The 18,498-nt window shown below is 51.2% G+C and overlaps 1 protein-coding gene across 1 annotated transcript in view; it reads right to left on the bottom strand.

The window, feature by feature from the left end:
- Positions 1–6,528: 6,528 nt before the first annotated feature.
- Positions 6,529–18,498, bottom strand: part of AK7 (adenylate kinase 7) — a 72,781-nt gene continuing 60,811 nt past the window's right edge. Inside the window, exons 17-19 of the mRNA XM_078447655.2 lie at positions 15,458–15,678; positions 7,889–8,047; positions 6,529–7,165 (exon numbers count right to left, since the gene is read on the bottom strand). Of these exons, the coding sequence (XP_078303781.2) occupies positions 7,127–7,165; positions 7,889–8,047; positions 15,458–15,678 (419 nt within the window). The 3' untranslated portion in view covers positions 6,529–7,126. The remainder of the gene's footprint in view (positions 7,166–7,888; positions 8,048–15,457; positions 15,679–18,498) is intronic.

Genomic DNA, 18,498 nt, shown 5'->3' with positions numbered 1-18,498 from the left:
AGGCTCTGAGCTGTCAGCACAGAGCCCGATGTGGGGCTCAAACTCACAAACTGTGAGATCCTGACCTGAGCCGAAGTCGGATGTTTAACCAACTGAGCCACCCAGGCACCCCCTTTTTACTCTTTTAATATTTCCTTGAGAAATCTTCACCCACCCCTGGGTTATGAAGAACTCCTCTCATGTTTTATTCTATTGTAGAAGCTTTATTGCTTTGACTTTCCTGTTTAGGTCCACAAGGCATCCTAAAATAATGTTACATATAGTGTGAGTTAGAGGTCAAGGGTTTGGGTTTTTTTGGGTTTGGGAGGGGTTTTTTGGTTGATTTTTTAAACGTATGACCCTCTAAAACGACCTGCCCCATTTATAGGAAAGACCATATTTTCTGTTCCATTGATCTTAATTACTGTAGTTTTATAATAAGCCTTGATACCTGGAGAGTGAAGTCCTTCAGGTTCCTTGTCATTCTTTAAGCCTGCTCTGGGGGCACCTGGGTGGCTCAGCGGGTTAAGCAGGTAAGCACCCGACTCTTGATTTTGGCCCCTGTCATGTTGGGGTCCGTGCTGACAGTATGGAGCCTGCTTGGGATTCTCTCTCCCTCTCCCTCTCTCTCTGCCCCTCCCCCACTCACAGGTGTGTGCACTTGTTCTTTCTCTCTCTCAAAAAAAAAAAAAAGGGGGGGTAGTAGCTCAATCGGTTGAGCGTCCGACTTCGGCTCAGGTCAAGATCTTGCAGTCTGTGAGTTTGAGCCCCGCGTTGGGCTCTGTGCTGACAGCTCGAAGCCTGGAGCCTGCTTCGGATTCTGTGTCCCCCTCTCTCTGCCCCTCCCCCACTCATGCTCAGTCTCTCTCTGTCTCAGAAATAAATAAACATTAAAAAAAAATTTAAAAAAAAAGACTGCTCTGATGATTCCAGGTCCCTTGCATTACCAAATACTTTTCAGAATCAGATGATCAATTCCCATGAAACAAACAAACAAACAAAAAAAAAAAAACTGGGAATTTGATTAGGATTGCATTGACTCTCTATATCATTACTGGGGAAAGAATTGAAATATTAACAATATTGAGCTTCGCAAGCCATTGACATAGTTTATCCCTCCATTTATTTCATTTTTAAATACTATCAGCAGTGTTTTATAATTTTCAGTGTAGAGGTTTTACACATCTTTTTTAGATTGTACCTGGGCATTTTATTGTAAATGGCACCAGCTCTTTTAAGTAATACGGAAATATGTCTATCCAAACTATAGGTGTATATGTCTATCCAAATTACAGCTATAGAGAGAGGATGCTTAGCAGTGACGAGCTGGCCTGCTCAGATTTTAGGGAAAATTGCCTTCAGAGACTTTAATTATAAAGTGACAGAAAAGTGAAAAGTCACCTTAGAGCGCCTCCCAACCTTAGACCTGAAAGGATGAATATATTAATATCTCTGAAGTGCGAATGTGTCAAGGAGAATCACAGAGGTAAAAATTCACCGCCCATCCAAAAGTCCTGGCAAGTGCACCTTGTCAGGAAGAACCAGAACACGTGACAGGTCTGGCGGGGGTGGACAGACCACACCAGCTGAGGCCAATGCCTCGTCCTGGTTTTGCGTTCACCAAGCAGTTGTGACCGTCTGGCTACTCAGAAAATCTGCTTCCAGGAAGAGAATGCCTTGGCAGAATGGGTGTGAGCACCTTCCCACCCAACAACTATGGTGTCCTGCCGTGGGGCACCTGGGTGGCTCAGTCAGTTAAGTGTCTGACTTTGGCTCAGGTCGTGATCTCCCAGTTCATGAGTTCGAGCCCCGTGCCGGGCTCTGTGCTGACAGCTCAGAGCCCGGAGCCTGCTTCGGATTCTGTGTCTCCTCCTCTCTCTGCCCTTCCCCTGCTCATGCTCTGTCTCTCAATAATAAAAAAACGTTAAAAAAAAAATTTTTTTAAAAGAAAACAACAACTATGGTGTCCCGGTTTAAGTAAGTCGGTACCCTGACCTCTCTTGTCTCCTAGGAGACTTAAGGTAAGTCAGCGTCTCAGGGTCCTACCTATCCTGAGGGCATGGCTGAGGGCTGGACTCCATGGTGAATTCACCAAAATCGGTGCCATTAGTGAAGCCTCGTAGTGACCCCCAGAGTTACTTGAGTAAACCCATCACAGCCGTATGGAAATGTATATTATGGACTTCCGCAAAGGACTGGAGACTGGAATCGGTTATACATAAAAAAATCACAATAGCTGTAACAAAATTTCAGCTGCAAAGCTTTCATTCACTCATATTTATTACACGTCTACCATGAAGCTATGTACTTTCTTCATCTCTGAAGACCCAGGAAAAAACCGAAACCCCCACCTCTGCGGAGCTTACATTTTAGTGGGGGAGAGAGACGAGAAACAGAACGTCAACATAAGCAGAGAACGAGAACGGAGTGGGGCGCCGTGGACAAGACGGGCCGAGGAGGCCCCTCCAGGGACCTATTGGATCCAAGCCAAGGACAAAGTGACAGTGAGCCACAGGGAGACGTGTGGGCCGAGGATTCCAGGCGACAGCCCCAGAGCAGACCGTACTTGGCAGTGAAGAGTGAAGTGAGGGGGCAGTGAGGGCACGAGGGGTCAGGCTGTGTCGGGCCTCCTAGGCAAGGTCGGGACTTCGCCTCCCCCCCGCCCGATGTGGGATTGCCAGGCCCCGGAGGGCTCGGAGCGGATCGGACTTCTGTTTGAACAGGATCCCCCTGCCGGTACGTGGAGAGCAGTCACAGGAAGTAGCAGCCCGGTCATGGGTGACAGCAGCCAGCCAGGTGGGAGATGGAGGTGTCTGGGGCAGGGCATGTGGGTGTCTGGGGCAGGAGGGGTGAGGAGCAGGGGACTTGGAACATGTGGCAGAAGCCGGGCCCATAGGATGCGCTGGTGAACTGACTGTAGATAAGAGTTGCAGGTGACACCAGGCTTTGGAAGGATGGAATTGGGGGTCCCTGAGATGGTGGGCAGGGGGCGGGGAGCAGTGGTGGGGAGGAGGGGGCAGAGCGATAGGAATTGGACTGGCCCTGCTTTAGACACTCGGGTGGAAGGAAGAGGGGGTTTCAGGGAGGAAATGATAAGATGCTCGCAGAGGTCAAGTAAGATGAGGACCCAGATCTGGCCAAGGGATTTAGAAATGTGGAGGTCACTGTAACCTTGACCTAAAGGGGAGCAGGATCTTGGGACCCTGGCTGGAGGGGGACACCAAAGTCTAGGAAGGCTTTTGCATTTTAATCAGCTTCTGTCCTGTGTGGGGTTTTTTAATGCTTATTTATTTATTAGAGAGAGAGCGCGCGTGTATGCACATGAGTGGGGGAGGGGCAGAGAGAGAGAGGGAGAGGGAGAATCCCAAGCGGGCTCCACGCTGTCGGCGCAGAGCCCAACGTGGGGTTCGAACCCACAGACAGTACCCCTGTCCTGTTTTGTTTGGAAGCGTGGGAGCTAGTACATTAAGTTCAAAGCTAAGAGTGATGATCCAGAAAGGAGGGGAGAGTCAGGCTGTGGGAGAGAAGAGACCACCCTAGGAACAGAATCTGATGACGTGAGCAGGGATGCACCCAGGGAGTCAGGAGTTGGTCTCGGATGGGAGCACGGAAGCAAAACAGCCAGTTTGCAGAAGGGAGAAGAGAACAGCCCTTTTGATTGCTTGGGTTTTCTCAGCGAACTAAGAAGCAAGGTCCCGAAATGTAACCATCGTGGGAAGGCATGAAAAGGTGACTAGGATTAAGGCTCTAGGATTAAGGTAACTGTCACGAGGGCTCATGACTTGCAACTTGAAGTATAAGGGTCAAAAATAGTGCAGTGAAGCAAAAGAAAAATATAGGTAAATTGGATGTCATCAAAATGGCGAGCTTTTTTGGCACAAAAGGGCACCATCAAGAGAGTGAAAACACCAGCCACGGGGGCACCTGGGTGGCTCAGTCGGTTGAGCATCCGACTTCAGCTCAGGTCATGATCTCACAGTCTGAGTTCGAGCCCCGCGTCGGGCTCTGTGCTGACAGCTCAGAGCCTGGAGCCTGCTTCAGATTCTGTGTCTCCCTCTGCCCCTCCCCTGCTCATGCTCTGTCTCTCTCTGTCTCAAAAATAAATAAAAACATTAAAAAAATTTTAGAAAAAAAAGAAAACACCAGCCACAGAATAGGGGAAATATTTGCAAATCCTCTATCTGATAAGGGTCTTACATCCAGAATATAGAGAGGACTCTTACAATTCAATGGCAAAAAGACAGTCAACCCAAGTACGAAGGGAGCAAGCCCCCCACCAAAACTGACAACGGTTGTTCAGGCAAGAACTTGTACACAAATGTTCACAGCAGCACTGTTCACAATTACCTGAAAGGTGGAGACAACCCAAATTGTCCATCAGCGAATGAACGATTAGACCGGTGGCGTGTCCATACGTGGGAATGGTATTCAGCCACAAAAAGGAACCCGTGCCACGACGTGAGCTTCGAACACGTGCCAGTGAGAGAAGACACAAAAGGCCACACGCTGTAGGATTCCATTTACATAAAATATCCAGAAGAAACCAATCCAGAGAGACAGCAGATTGGTGGCCGCCAGGAGCTGGGTTGAAGGGCTAGTACAGGGTACAGGAGTTCCATTTGGAGCGATGGAAAGGTTCTGAGGCCGGGTAGTGGTGACGAGTATCCAACATCGGCTGGAACAGACTAACCCCATCTGGGGCAAATGTGCCCTGATGACAGCTCGGTGACCCGAAGCTTTCACGAGCACAGCCCTCCCCTCACATTCTCTCCTTTTGTTCAACCACACCCTTAAATGCACCCTCGGGGCGTAACCGTTCTTGATCTGTCCCCAAAATCGGACTATTACACACACTTATTTTTAACCATTCTCCCACTGGGTGGACTCCCAGCCCCTAGGGCTATACAGGCGGGCGGCCCAGCGACAGCGAAGCTTCTCGTACTCCCGCTTTTATGTAATTTGGCCTTAATAAAAGTACCTGGGGAATCGTCTGTTGGGAAATTGCCCTCGACAGGCCCCCTGGGAAAAGAACCATCGGGGAGAGAAAGAAGGTTCCGCGAGGAAATCGTGCGGCCCTACATTTAGCCCTTGCCACCCCCTATAAAGACTCCTCTACCCAGAGGAAGGATGGCCTCATACATTTCCCAGCCAAGGAAGGAACAAATGGATTTGAAAGCCCCACTCGGGTAACTAAGGAGCGTATCTATGGGCACAAGTTACCCCAACCCCTAGGCCCACTTGGCCCCCCGGAGGCATTCCAGATGATGACTGAACCTAGTCGGCTAAAGTACAGAATGGTTCATTCGTTCCTAGGTGCATTGTCTCTCTGAGAATGTGTAAGGCGTGGGTTCCTAAGGCCCTCTTGGCCCCCTCCTGGCACCTCGGACCGAGGCAAACAGTTGTTCCTCAAACCACAAATGGTTCAGGGAAACAACTAAGAGGTCATGTCCCTGTAACTGTTCCGCCTGAGGGGTTGAGAGATAGATGACCTTTCATGAAAGCAGCAGAGCAAATGCTTCATAGATGATAAACGTAGATACATCATGAAAATAATGTCAGAAATTAATCAATCAGCAACGGGCAGGAGGGAACGTTGTGAAAAAATAACCATGTTATTCCTTAAAGGGTGATTACACGTAGGAACATTTTTAGAATCAGGTAATGCCAGAAAACATAGATGACGCTACAAGGAAATTGCGAACAAACATAATGCCACGTTTGCCACAATAAAGCGGCCAGTTCCACGCACTGCTGTGGTCTGTGTCCGTTTTTATTTTTGTTTTATTTATTTTTTTTCACTTTTTTGCCGACGCCCGTTCATCCTTGGGGAACCCCTGGACCTGCTGGAGCTGGAGTCTGGCAAGTCCCCTTAATAAGCCATTTCTTATCAAGCTCGATTTGTCAGCCTTTTTCTTCTGTCTTACTGGCCCTTTGGGCTTCGGAGGTCGTTTTGCACACACCTCCCTTTCATGGAACAGACATAGTGAATGTGCTTAGTGCCACTGAACTGTATGCTTTAAAGTTTATTTATTTATCTTTGAGAGGGGTGGGGAGAGGCAGAGGGAGAGAATCCCAACAGGCGCCACACTCTCAGCGCAAAGCCTGAGGCGGGGCTCGATCTCACGACCGACCGAGAGATCCCGACCCGAGCCGAAATCAAGAGTCGGGAGGCTTAACCAACTGAGCCACTCGGGCGCCCCCGAATTGTACACTTTTAAGTGGTCACGATGGTATATTTTATGTTGTATTTTACCTCAATAAAAAAAAAGTGCAGTTATATTCAGACTACATTATATATGTAGATCTATTTCAGTTTCTTTCTTTTCAGAGAGAGAGAGAGAGGGAGAGAATGAGCGGGGGAGGAGCACAGAGAGAACGGGGGACAGAAGATCTGAAGAGGGCTCTGTGTTGACAGCATGGAACCAAATGCAGGAAGGACTCAAACCACGAACCGTGAGATCATGACCCGAGCCGAAGTCAGATGCTCAACCGACTGAGCCACCCAGGCGCCCCCAGGTTACGTTATTTAAAGAGACGAAATATACTCCATTAAAATAAACCTAGTTGATTAGTTTAATTTTCTCATTCCGTGTCATTCTGGAAATTACAGGGCTTTTCAAGCTGGAAAAGACCATAGGGCTTGATTGCCTATGCCTGCATTGTAAAGTTTGTTGAACATACTCGGCGGCTTATAATTACCACAAATATTAGGATTATTCATTCTGTTACGGGAATTTTTCTACCAAGAGGCTTATCATTCTCTCTCTGACTCATTGCCTGGGAAACTGACCCCGAACTCAGAAATTAACCCAGTGGAAACCAATCACATCTGACAAAGTGTGAGTCAACAAAGCATACCGTACATCCAAGTGTGCAGAATACCTTGACTATGAATACAATATAAAATCAGTATTTGTCCCATGAGCTATGCAGACTTTATCATTTACCTTTCAAATAAAGTTCTTTAATGATGTCACTCGTTGCCATACAGCTTTTTATAATGCTTCTACGTAATAAAGTATTTGCTTGTGGGGAAGACAAGGAACTTTCCAAAAACGAAACGCATTTTTTTTTTAAAGCAAATTTTTCAAATTACAATGTTAAACTCTAACTCCATAAAGGTATATCATACGCGATCTGTAAAGTTTCACTGTATTTCAGGATTGTTCTTGAAGAGATACTCTGCCTATAATTGAAAGAAAAAAAGACAAGTCAACAATTTGGAAGACATTGCTAGTAATGATTACAATTTAAAAATAAAAGTACAAAGGGGCGCCTGGGTGGCTCAGTCGGTTAAGCATCGACTTCGGCTCAGGTCATGATTCACGGATCGTGAGTTCGAGCCCTGTATCGGGCTCTGTGCTGACAGCTCAGAGCCTGGAGCCTGCTTCGAATTCTGTGTCTCCCTCTCTCTCTGCCCTTCCCCTGCTCGCACTCCGTTTCTCTCTCTCTCTCTCTCTCTCTCTCTCTCAAAAATAAATAAAACATAAAAATAATAATAAAAATAAAAGTACCTAAATCTTTACTCTCAAATGAGTAATAAAATCTTACTATAGGGGCTCCTGGGTGGCTCAGTCAGTTAAGTGTCTGACTCTTGGTTTTAGCTCAGATCATGATCTCACAGTTTGTGAGATCAAGCTCCATGTCGGGCTCTGTGCTGACAGTGAGAGGTCTGCTTGGGATTCTCTCCCCATCCCCTCTCTGTCCCCCCCTTGCTCTCTCTCGCTTTCTCAAAAATAAATAAAGAAAAGGGCGCCTGGGTGGTTTAGTCAATTAAGTGTCCGACTTTGGCTCAGGTCATGATCTCACAGTTTGTGGGTTCGAGCCCCAAACCGGGCTCCGTGCTGACATTTAAAAAAATAAAAAAATAATAAACATTTTTAAAAAGCTTATAAAAAAAATCTCTTACCAGAAAATCAACAGGATCATCCGGTCGGACCTTACAACATTCATTCAGACCCTGCATAAGTGTTGGCATCACGTGGGTCATTAAATAGTTTCTCAGGGGAATCGACTGGGCCTCTAATAATTCTCTTTCTTCTCTTTTGACTTCCTCTAGTCGTTTATTCTACAAACAGAACATTGGGGGGTTGGGGTAAACAGAAAGGGGAGAGCATTTCCACCCAACTCGTCCTGGAGTACTTTAGAACACGATAGATATTGCTGTAAGTGTTCACCACGTTATCATAAAGATGGCATTTGAAACAGCAGAGAAGATGTAACTGGTGTTACCACAACCGCTTAGTAATCCAGAAAATAATAAACCGGATCCTTAAGCCACTTCTTAGATCAAGGTAATTCCTAGATGCCTAGATAAGCGTGGGAGGGTAGGAAGGAAGGGACGAAGGAAAGAATCACAGGAGTGCTAATAGGTCTAGAAGGTACTCGTCTGGTGGACGCCCGTTATTCCTCACTCACCATACCGTTCCCCCCTCTCTTGGGAATAGTAATTCCAGGTTTCCTTTGAGAAACGTCCCGTCTTAGCCTGGTGGTTTCAGTGGGACTTAAGCCCATCAGTCCAGCCCGCCTCCTGGTTATGAGCCTTAATTAAGGATAAACACATCAGCAATGTGGAAGGCAGAGCAGAGACAAGGACCCCAGGTCCCTGGTGACATCATCTGAGCAGCTCTATCAAGCCTTGCCTGAAGCCAGCCCTACCCCTGGACTTTTCTGTTAGGTAAACCCGTACGTTTTTTTATTTCTTTTTTTTCCATAAGTTTTTTTTTGTTTTTTGTTTTTTTTTTAGTTTCTAAGCCATTTTCAGTTTGCTTTTCTGTCACTTGCAAGATAAAGAGTCCTAACTGATATTATTTGTTCAAAAAGAGTCTTTCCCAGCAAGACAGCAAATCCAGAAACCAACACGGGAAAAAGATTGATGGATTTGACTACATGCAAACATAAAACTTCCTTATGTCCAGAAGAAACACCATGCAATCTGTCAAAAGATAAATGATGAGCAAAACTATTTGCAACGTAGCATAAAAAGCTAGGCTATCATGAGGGGAGCCTGGGGGGCTCAGTCAGTTAAGCGTCCAACTCTTGATTTCGGCTCAGGTCACGATCTCACAGTCCGTGGGATCGAGCCTCGAGTCAGGCTCTGTGCTGACAGCGTGGAGCCTGCTTGGGCGTCTCTGTCTCCTCCTCTCTGCCCTTCCCTGGCTCACGCATGCACACTCACACATACACATGCATGTCTCTCAAAACAAATAAACCTAAAAAAAAAAAAAAAAAAAAAAGGTAGGCTATCGTGAGATGCATGGAATTTGCCAGGCATTGGCCGTGTTCTTCTACATAAACGGACTCTTTCGTCACCCCCGCGGCTGTATGAAGCCGGCACTGTCCTCACCCCCGTCTTACAGATGGAGACACTGAGGCACAGAGTGGCTTGTGCAGAGTCACATAGGTACCAGGAGAAGGAGCGGAATGTGGGCTCTCGCAGCACACAGCTCGGGACATACACCGTTGTCTCCCGAGGCCGTTCCTGCTCCCATCACACTGCCTTCTCGCCAGCTGTCACTGCAAAACACTCAGAAAGGGACACACAGCCCCAACGTGGGCAGAGAAGACACGCGACTTAGGAGAGACCGATGCCAGCTGCCTCGGAAAAGCTGGTAAAGCTCTGATCACAGAAATGGACGTGAGAGCCGGGAGCCGGGGGCTTTGTTTATCAGATTGATACTTTGGGAGCAAAATTGAGAAAGCAGAGCTGGAAGAGGTGTAGGAAAGCAGGCTGGTAGACAACGTGTGCCCTGCTTTACCCTTGCTGGAAGGTAGTTTAGAAGTATCAACAATTGGACCAGGTATAGTCTCGCCTACCAAAATTCGGGCGTTCAAGCTGAGGAGATAATCAGGCACCCAAGCACGTGTCCATAAGGACATCCTTCCTCCCGCTGCCCCTTCCTTCCACAAATATTTGTTGAGTGTCTGCTATGGAAATAGAGTAGCGAACAACATAGACCAAAATCCTTGTCCTCATGTAATTTAAATTCTACGCAGGGAGAAGAACATAAACAAGATAAATGTGTAAAATATATAGTCCATTAGAATACGTGCAAAGAAGGAAGTTAAAAGGTATAAAAGGGAAGGGGGGGGGGAGCGCCTGGCTGGTTCAGTCCGTGGAGCGTGAGACTCTTGATCTCGGGGTTGTGAGTTCGAGCCCCACATTGGGTGTAGAGGTTACTGAAAAAGAAAGTCTTTAAAAGCAAAAGTGTAAGAGGGGATATGACATGTGTGGGGAGTGGCAGGGTTGAAATTTTATTTTATTTTGTTTTTTTTTAATGTGTATTTATTTTTGAAAGAGAGAGAGAGTGAGCGCACAAGTGGGGGAGAGGCAGAGGGAGAGGGAGACACAGAATCCCAAGCAGGTTCCGGGCTCCGAGCCGTCGGCACAGAGCCCGACCACGCGGGGCTCGAACTCACGGACGGTGAGATCACGAGCCGAGCGGAAGTCGGACGCTTAACCGACTGAGCCGCCCAGGCGCCCCAGGGGGTTGACACTTCAGCTATGGTGCCCAGGAAAGTCCTCAGGGGAAAGATGACTTTTAGGAAAGACTCCAAGCAAGTGAGGAGGTTACTGACTCGGATGATGCGTTGTTTGTTGTTTTAATATTTATTTATTTGGGGGAGAGCGCAAGTGGGGAGGGGCAGAGAGAGGGGGGCAGAGGCCCCGAAGCAGGCTCTGCGCAGACAGGCTGGCAGCGGCAAGCCGGTGTCGGGGCTCGAACTCCCGAACCTCAAGCTGAAGTCAGACGTTCTACTGACTGAGCCGCCCAGACGCCTGATGATGCGTTGGTTAAACACATCGGGGAATAGCAGATGTGTCCGAGCAGAGTGTGCGAGCGTGTGCGCAAGGGAGTGTGCGTGTGTGTGTGTGAATGTGTGTGAGTGTGAGGGAGTGTGAGTGTGAGAGCGTGTGCGTGTGTGTGGATGAGGGTGTGTGCGCGTGAGCGAGTAAGGGCAAGTGTGTGCGTCAGTGTGTGAATGTGAGGGTGAGGGTGTGACGGAGTGTGAGAGTGTGAGTATGCGTGAGTGTGAGGGTGTGTGTGCGTGAGTGGGTGTGTGCGCATGAGCGTGTAGGGGCAAGTGTGTGTGTCAGTATGTGAGGGTGAGGGTGTGAGTGTGTGACGAAGTGTGAGAGTGTGAGTATGTGTGAGTGTGAGGGTGTGTGCTCATAAGCGTGTAGGGGCAAGTGTGTGCGTCAGTGTGTGAGGGTGAGGGTGTGCATGAGTATGTGAGGGAGTGCGAGTGTGCGTGAGTGTGAAGGTGTGAGTGGGTGTGTGTGCGTGAGTGTGCGAATGTGACGGTGAGTGCGCACGTGAGTGTGTGAGGGCAAGTGTGCGCATGTGTACGTGAGTGTGAATGCGTGTGAGGGTGTATGGGAGTGTGTGAGAGAGTGTGAGAGGGGGTGTGAGTGAGTGGGGGTGTGAGTGTGTGCGTGAGTGTGTGCATGTGACAGTGAGCGCGCACGTGTGTGAGGGCAATTGTGCGCATGTGTACGTGAGTGTGTGAATGCATGTGAGGGTTATGTGAGTGTGAGAGGGAGTGTGAGTGGGGGTGTGAGGGTGTGTGTGAGGGTGTGTGTGTGTGTGTGAGGCAAGTGTGCGCATGTGTACGTGAGTGTGAATGCGTGTGAGGGTGTATGGGAGTGTGAGAGGGAGTGTGAGTGGGGGTGTAAGTGTGTGCGTGTGTGCATGTGATGCTGAGCGCGCACGTGTGTGAGGGCAAGTGTGCGCATGTGTACGTGAGTGTTTGCATGTGAGGGTTATGTGTGAGAGGGAGTGTGAGTGAGTGGGGGTGTGAGTGTGTGCGTGAGTGTGTGAATGTGACAGTGCGCACGTGTGTGAGGGCAAGTGTGCGCATGTGTACGTGTTTGCATGTGAGGGTTATGTGTGAGAGGGAGTGTGAGTGGGGGTGTGAGGGTGTGCGTGAGTGTGTGCATGTGACGGTGAGTGCGCACGTGTGTGAGGGCAAGTGTGCGCATGTGTACGTGTTTGCATGTGAGGGTTATGTGTGAGAGGGAGTGTGAGTGGGGGTGTGAGTGTGTGCGTGAGTGTGTGCATGTGACGGTGAGTGCGCACGTGTGTGAGGGCAAGTGTGTGCATGTGTACGTGAGTGTGTGAATGCATGCGAGGGTTATGTGAGTGTGAGAGGGAGTGTGAGTGGGGGTGTGAGGGTGTGTGGGGGGGGCAAGTGTGCACATGTGTACGTGAGTGTGTGAATGCATGTGAGGGTTATGTGAGTGTGAGTGGGGGTGTGAGGGTGTGTGTGAGCGTGTAAGGGCAAGTGTGTGCGTCAGTGTGTGAATGTGTGTGAGGGTGAGGGTGTGAGTGTGTGACTGAGTGTGAGAGTGTGAGTATGGGTGAGTGTGAGGGGGTGTGTGCGTGAGTGTGTGGGTGTGTGCGCATGAGCATGTAGGGGCAAGTGTGTGCGTCAGTGTGTGAGGGTGAGGGTGTGCATGAGTGTGTGAGGGAGTGCGAGTGTGCGTGTGGTGTGAGTGGGTGTAAGTGTGTGCGTGAGTGCGCGAGTGTGTGCATGTGACGGTGAGCGCACACGTGTGTGAGGGCAATTGTGCGCATGTGTACGTGAGTGTTTGCATGTGAGGGTTATGTGTGAGAGGGAGTGTGAGTGGGAGTGTGAGTGTGTGCGTGTGTGCATGTGACGGTGAGCGCGCACGTGTGTGAGGGCAAGTGTGCGCATGTGTACGTGAGTGTGTGAATGCATGCGAGGGTTATGTGAGTGTGAGAGGGAGTGTGAGTGGGGGTGTGAGGGTGTGTGTGTGTGCGCGTCAGTGTGTGCATGTGACAGTGAGCGCTCACGTGTGTGAGGGCAAGTGTGCGCATGTGTACGTGAGTGTGAATGCGTGTGAGGGTGTATGGGAGTGTGAGAGAGTGTGAGTGGGGGTGTGAGTGTGTGACTGAGTATGAGAGTGAGTATGCGTGAGTGTGAGGGTGTGTGTGTGTGTGTGTGTGGGTGTGTGCACATGAGCGTGTAGGGGCCAGTGTGTGAGGGTGAGGGTGTGCATGAGTGTGTGAGGGAGTGCGAGTGTGCGTGAGTGTGAAGGTGAGTGGTGTGTGTGCGTGAGTGTGTGCATGTGACGGTGAGCGCGCACGTGTGTGAGGGCAAGTGTGCGCATGTGTACGTGAGTGTGTGAATGCATGCGGGGGTTATGTGAGTGTGAGAGGGAGTGTGAGTGGGGGTGTGAGGGTGTGTGTGAGGGTGTGTGTGTGTGTGTGTGTGAGGGCAAGTGTGCGCATGTGTACGTGAGTGTGAATGCGTGTGAGGGTGTATGGGAGTGTGTGAGGGAGTGTGAGAGGGAGTGTGAGTGAGTGGGGGTGTGAGTGTGTGCGTGAGTGTGTGAATGTGACAGTGCGCACGTGTGTGAGGGCAAGTGTGCGCATGTGTACGTGAGTGTTTGCATGTGAGAGTTATGTGTGAGAGGGAGTGTGAGTGGGGGTGTGAGGGTGTGTGTGAGTGTGAGGGTGTGTGTGAGGGCGAGTGCGTGAGGGTAAGTGAGCGAGTGAGGAGCTGTGGACGGATGTGCGCGCGATTTTAGGAGGCAGAATAGGGAGGACTCGGTGATCTGGGGAGTCGGGAGGGCGAAGGAGGCCGACCAGCGGGTCACGTGGGTAAGCGGAGCGAAGTCCAATGTAATCCCAAGGCTGGCGCGTGCGTGGCTCACTGTCACACGCTGGCAGGGCTGCGTATCATCACTACTACTGGCGACGGCTGGGTTTTGTTACCGGTATTATTTACACCAAGCAAAAGACCCTGGGCACCTTCCAAAAATCGGCTCGGGCGGGTTAGCGTCCGACTTCGGCTCGGGTCACGAGCTCTCGGCTCGCGGGTTCGAGCCCCGCGTCGCGCTCTGTGCGGACGGCTTAGACCCCGCAGGCCGTTTCGGATTCCGTGTCCTCCCCCGTCTCTCTCTCTCTCTCTCCCTCAGTCCCCGCCCCACTCGCCCTCTGTCTCTGTCTGTCCCTCAAAAATAAATCAACGTTAGAAAAAACTGTTTAAATGGTCATATGACAAAACACACCAAAACCAAAAAAAAACCAACCGCAGAAGGTGTATTTCCATGACAATGCTCTGGGCGCAGGACTGGAGATGGCGCTGGCCTAAATGGCTGGCCGCCTCCACCCCCAGACGCACACACGCGCGCACACGCACACACGCACACACACTCACTCACACTCACGCTCACGCTCCCTCACCCACATTCACACACTCACGTACACACACTCACACATACTTGCTCACACACACACACACAGTCGCTCACATACCCTCACACACACCCTCACACCACCACTCACTCACACTCACGCTCACACTCCCTCACCCACATTCACACACTCACGTACACACACTCACACATACTTGCTCACACACACACAGTCGCTCACATACCCTCACACACACCCTCACACCACCACTCACTCACACTCACGCTCACACTCCCTCACCCACATTCACACACTCACGTACACACACTCACACATACTTGCTCACACACACACAGTCGCTCACATACCCTCACACACACCCTCACACCACCACTCACTCACACTCACGCTCACACTCCCTCACCCACATTCACACACTCACGTACACACACACATACTTGCTCACACGCCCACACACACATACTCGCTCACACACACACACACTTTCACACACACTCGCTCACACTCACACCCACTCACACGTATACTCGCTCACACACTCACACACACATACTCGCTAACACTCACACCCTGTTACACACATACTTGCTCACACACACACACACAGTCGCTCACAGACCCTCACACACACCCCCTCACACCACCACTCACTCACACTCACTCTCACACTCCCTCACCCACATTCACACACTCACGCACACACACATACTTGCTCACACACCCACACTCACACACATACTCGCTCACACACACATACTCGCTCACACACTCACACACACTTTCACACACACTCGCTCACACACACACTCGCTCACACTCACACACACTCACACGTATACACGCTCACACACACATACTCGCTAACACACACACCCGGTTACACACATATTTGCTCACACACACACACAGTCGCTCACATACCCTCACACACACACCCTCACACCACCACTCACACTCACACTCCCTCACCCACATTCACACTCATGTACACACACATACTTGCTCACACACCCACACTCACACACATACACACTCGCTCACACTCACACACACTCGCTCACACTCAGACACACACTCGTTCACATACCCTCACACACCCTCACAGCCCTACTCACTCTCACACTCCCTCACGCACACCCTCACACACATTCACACGCACACACTTGCCCTTACACACTCACGCGCGCGCACTCACCCACACCCACGCACTCACACTCACATTCACACGCACGCGCACTCGCCGTCGCGCACCCGCTCGCACGCTCACGCACTCAGCCACACTCAGCCACACTCACCCACTCCTCCCAGCGTGCCATCTTCTCTGCCGTCTCCGCCGCCTCCCTGCGCTCACGTTCCGCTTGCTCCCGAGCCTCCCGGGCCAGCCGCTCCTCCGCGGCCTTCCGCTCCGCTGCCGCCTTTTCTTCGTCCGTCAGGCCGTAGTTTCGAGGCCCCCCGATCTCTTTGACCAGCTGCTTGATGGCAAGTCTGTTCTGCGGGTCCTCGAGTTTTCCCACATCTGGAGACACCGGGAGAGAGGAAGGTCGGCGCCCACTTCCGTTCCGGGGCCCGCCCGCACCGCGTTCCCGAGACGCTGTTCGGGAAAATTCCTCGTTGCCCCAAGCGTGCGATGGCGGCCGGCCTGAAGGGCCGCGCCGGGCTTTTCCTCCCCGGGCCGGCACCGGCCGGAACCGGAATGTCCCGTGTCGCTGGTAAGTAGCGGCGTGGGGTCCGGGAGCCCCGGGGGGGGGGGAGGGGGGAGGGGCCCGCTCTGAGTTCCGACCGCCCCGAGTTTGGGGCGGGGGGGGGGGGGGGGGGGGGGAGGGGAGGACCGGACTTCTCCGGAAAGGGTTCCCCGGAAGCCTCCGGGCAGAGACCGGGACGCCGCGGGGTCCCCCCCGGAAGGCAGCCCCGCGCTTGGTTCCCTCTGTGTTCTGCTTCGGAGAACCAAGGGTTCTGGGATACAGTTTTCAATTCATAAGAAAAACGAACCATTTCAGTGAGCCCACCCGAATAGGGAGAAAAGCGCAAAGTCCAGAATGTCTGACTACTGTTAATCTCAAGACCGGAAAGAAAAAAAAGAAAAAGAAAAAAAAAAAAAAAAAAAGCAGCCGCAGCAGCTTTTGGTAAAAGAGGAGTTTCTCCACAAAGTCCCCGAATAGTAATGAGTTCTATACCCGTCTCTTGGGTTTGCCTGGAAGGTACCTGCGTAGGGGGGTGTGCGGCGGGCGATTTGGGGCCTGAGCGCCCGCAGGCCTTCCCAGGGCTGAGGACCTTCCTCTCACCCTGGCCCCAGGCACGACCACTGCTGCGCCCCCCTCTCTCGGTTCAGGCAGTATGACCTTGACGCAGACTAGAGGCGCCGCCCTGTGCGGCACGGGGGGAGCAGGGGAAGAACGGGGCCCAATGTATCAGTTGGCGGAAGCAAGCCCCGCCCCCCAACACACAACAATCAAAACCAAAATAAAACCAAACTCCTGTATTCCACGTGTGGCCTGAGCGCTGACATTTAGAAGTGTTTCTCCCCGGGGCGCCCGGGAGGCTCAGTCGGTTAAGTGTCCGCTTGCAGCTCGGGTTCTGATCTCAGGGTTCGTGAGTTCGAGCCCTGCGGCCCTGAAGCTCTGCTTCGGTCCTTTGGCCCCCTCTCTTTGCCCCTCCCCCCCTCAAAAATAAGTAAACATTTTTAAAAAGAGTATTTCTCCCAGATTTCTCGAACAGAGTAATTGCAACTTGACGCACTTGAAAGTGCTCTGAAACACTTTTTTTAAAAAAATGCTTATTTATTTATTTTGGGGCAGAGGGGGGGCAGAGAGAGAGGGAAAGAGAGAGAAAATCCCAAGCAGGCTCCACACTATCAGCACAAGCCTGATGTGGGGCTCGAACTCACAAACTGTGAGATCATGACCTGAGCCCAAATCCAGTCGGATGCTTAACCCACGGAGACACCCAGGCGCCCCTGAAACACTTTTGAAGAGGCTGACTTTTGGAGACCAGTGCTGCCCAAAGCAGTACTTCTGCCCTGACCCTGAACCAGGGGAACTTGTGGGGGGGGGGGGAGGGGGCACCTGCCCAACCCGGGACCTTGGATTTGCCCTTCCAGGGCTGTGCAGCTAGGCCCGAAAGTCTAGCTCCCAGGTAATGCGGCAACTCCCAGGCTGCAGGGCAGCCGCAGCTCACCCCCGGGGGGCGAGGGAGGAGACATTCTGGTCCAAAGAGCCAGAGAGAAAGAGACTCCAAGGGAGAAGAGGAGTCCAGAGGTGCAGAGAGAGAACGCAGGTGTCGGCCCCCTTCTGGATCCTTCTGAGGCCGGTCTGCATTCCTGACCTGGACACCCTCCCCCACACCCATCCCTAAGATCCATTCCTCCCTTTGCTTTGACGTCATCTCCTGCGGGTCAGGGTGGGGACCAGGCCAAATGTGTGGGCACAGAATGAGACAGGAACGCAGTGACCCGCTCGTCCATTCCTCCCACTCGTTTGTTTCTCAACATTTCTCCCCCCCCCCCCACCCCACCCCGGGCTCTCCAGAGTTTTCTGTAAATAACTTTTCGAGCTTTACTGAAAAGATGACAATCACCGTTTAGGTTTTTGAAACGTGCCCACTGCTCCTTCCTGGTTCTCCAACCAAACAGGGTAAACTCTTTTCCACATCAGTAGGTTCAAACCCTGGGCTTTTAAATGTAAAACATGTCTCCAGTATATACAGACACATCCAGGTGAGAACAAAACCCCATCACTTCCGTGGGCGCAGAACAGATTTTGCAGCTTTATAAACTGTGCTCTCTTTTCATGGCTTCACAGCACATTATTTTTTGCCTTCGTGTTGGTGGTAATAACAAAATTAGTGGCCGCTTGGTGAACTTTTGGGCACACCGGGCACTTCCTGTCTCTTATCTGTCTGTGTGTAACAACTCTATGAGCCACGGATCAGCTCTCTGTTTCACAGGTGAGTAAACGGAAGCAGAGCCAGACCTGATAATCAGCTCTCCTGTCTCATGCTGACATCGTTCCTTAGCTCTATACCGCCCCGTACAGCAGGGTCCACGTGCTGTCCCATTGGGCTCCTGGGGGTGAAGAGAGGCCCTGGGAGACTGACCCCCGCGGTCAGCCTGGCCACCAAGCTGCCACCAGGCTAGGGGTTTCTCACCAAACCCAGGGGCAGAAGAAATGTCAACATCCAGGCAACCAGACAGGAAGGTCAGGGGTTCAGCAAGCCAAGGGCAGTAGAAACACCTATGACAGCAGGGATTTGGAGCCAGAAACGAAGATGATGATGGTGATGATGATGAGGTGGATGGCAGGTCCTAGTTAACGGCATGCCTGCGGTGCTATGGGGACAA

This window comes from Panthera onca, chromosome B3, assembly GCF_046562875.1.
Source record: "Panthera onca isolate mPanOnc1 chromosome B3, mPanOnc1 haplotype 2, whole genome shotgun sequence".
Lineage (NCBI taxonomy): Eukaryota > Metazoa > Chordata > Mammalia > Carnivora > Felidae > Panthera > Panthera onca.
This window is presented reverse-complemented; position numbering and strand designations above follow the sequence as displayed.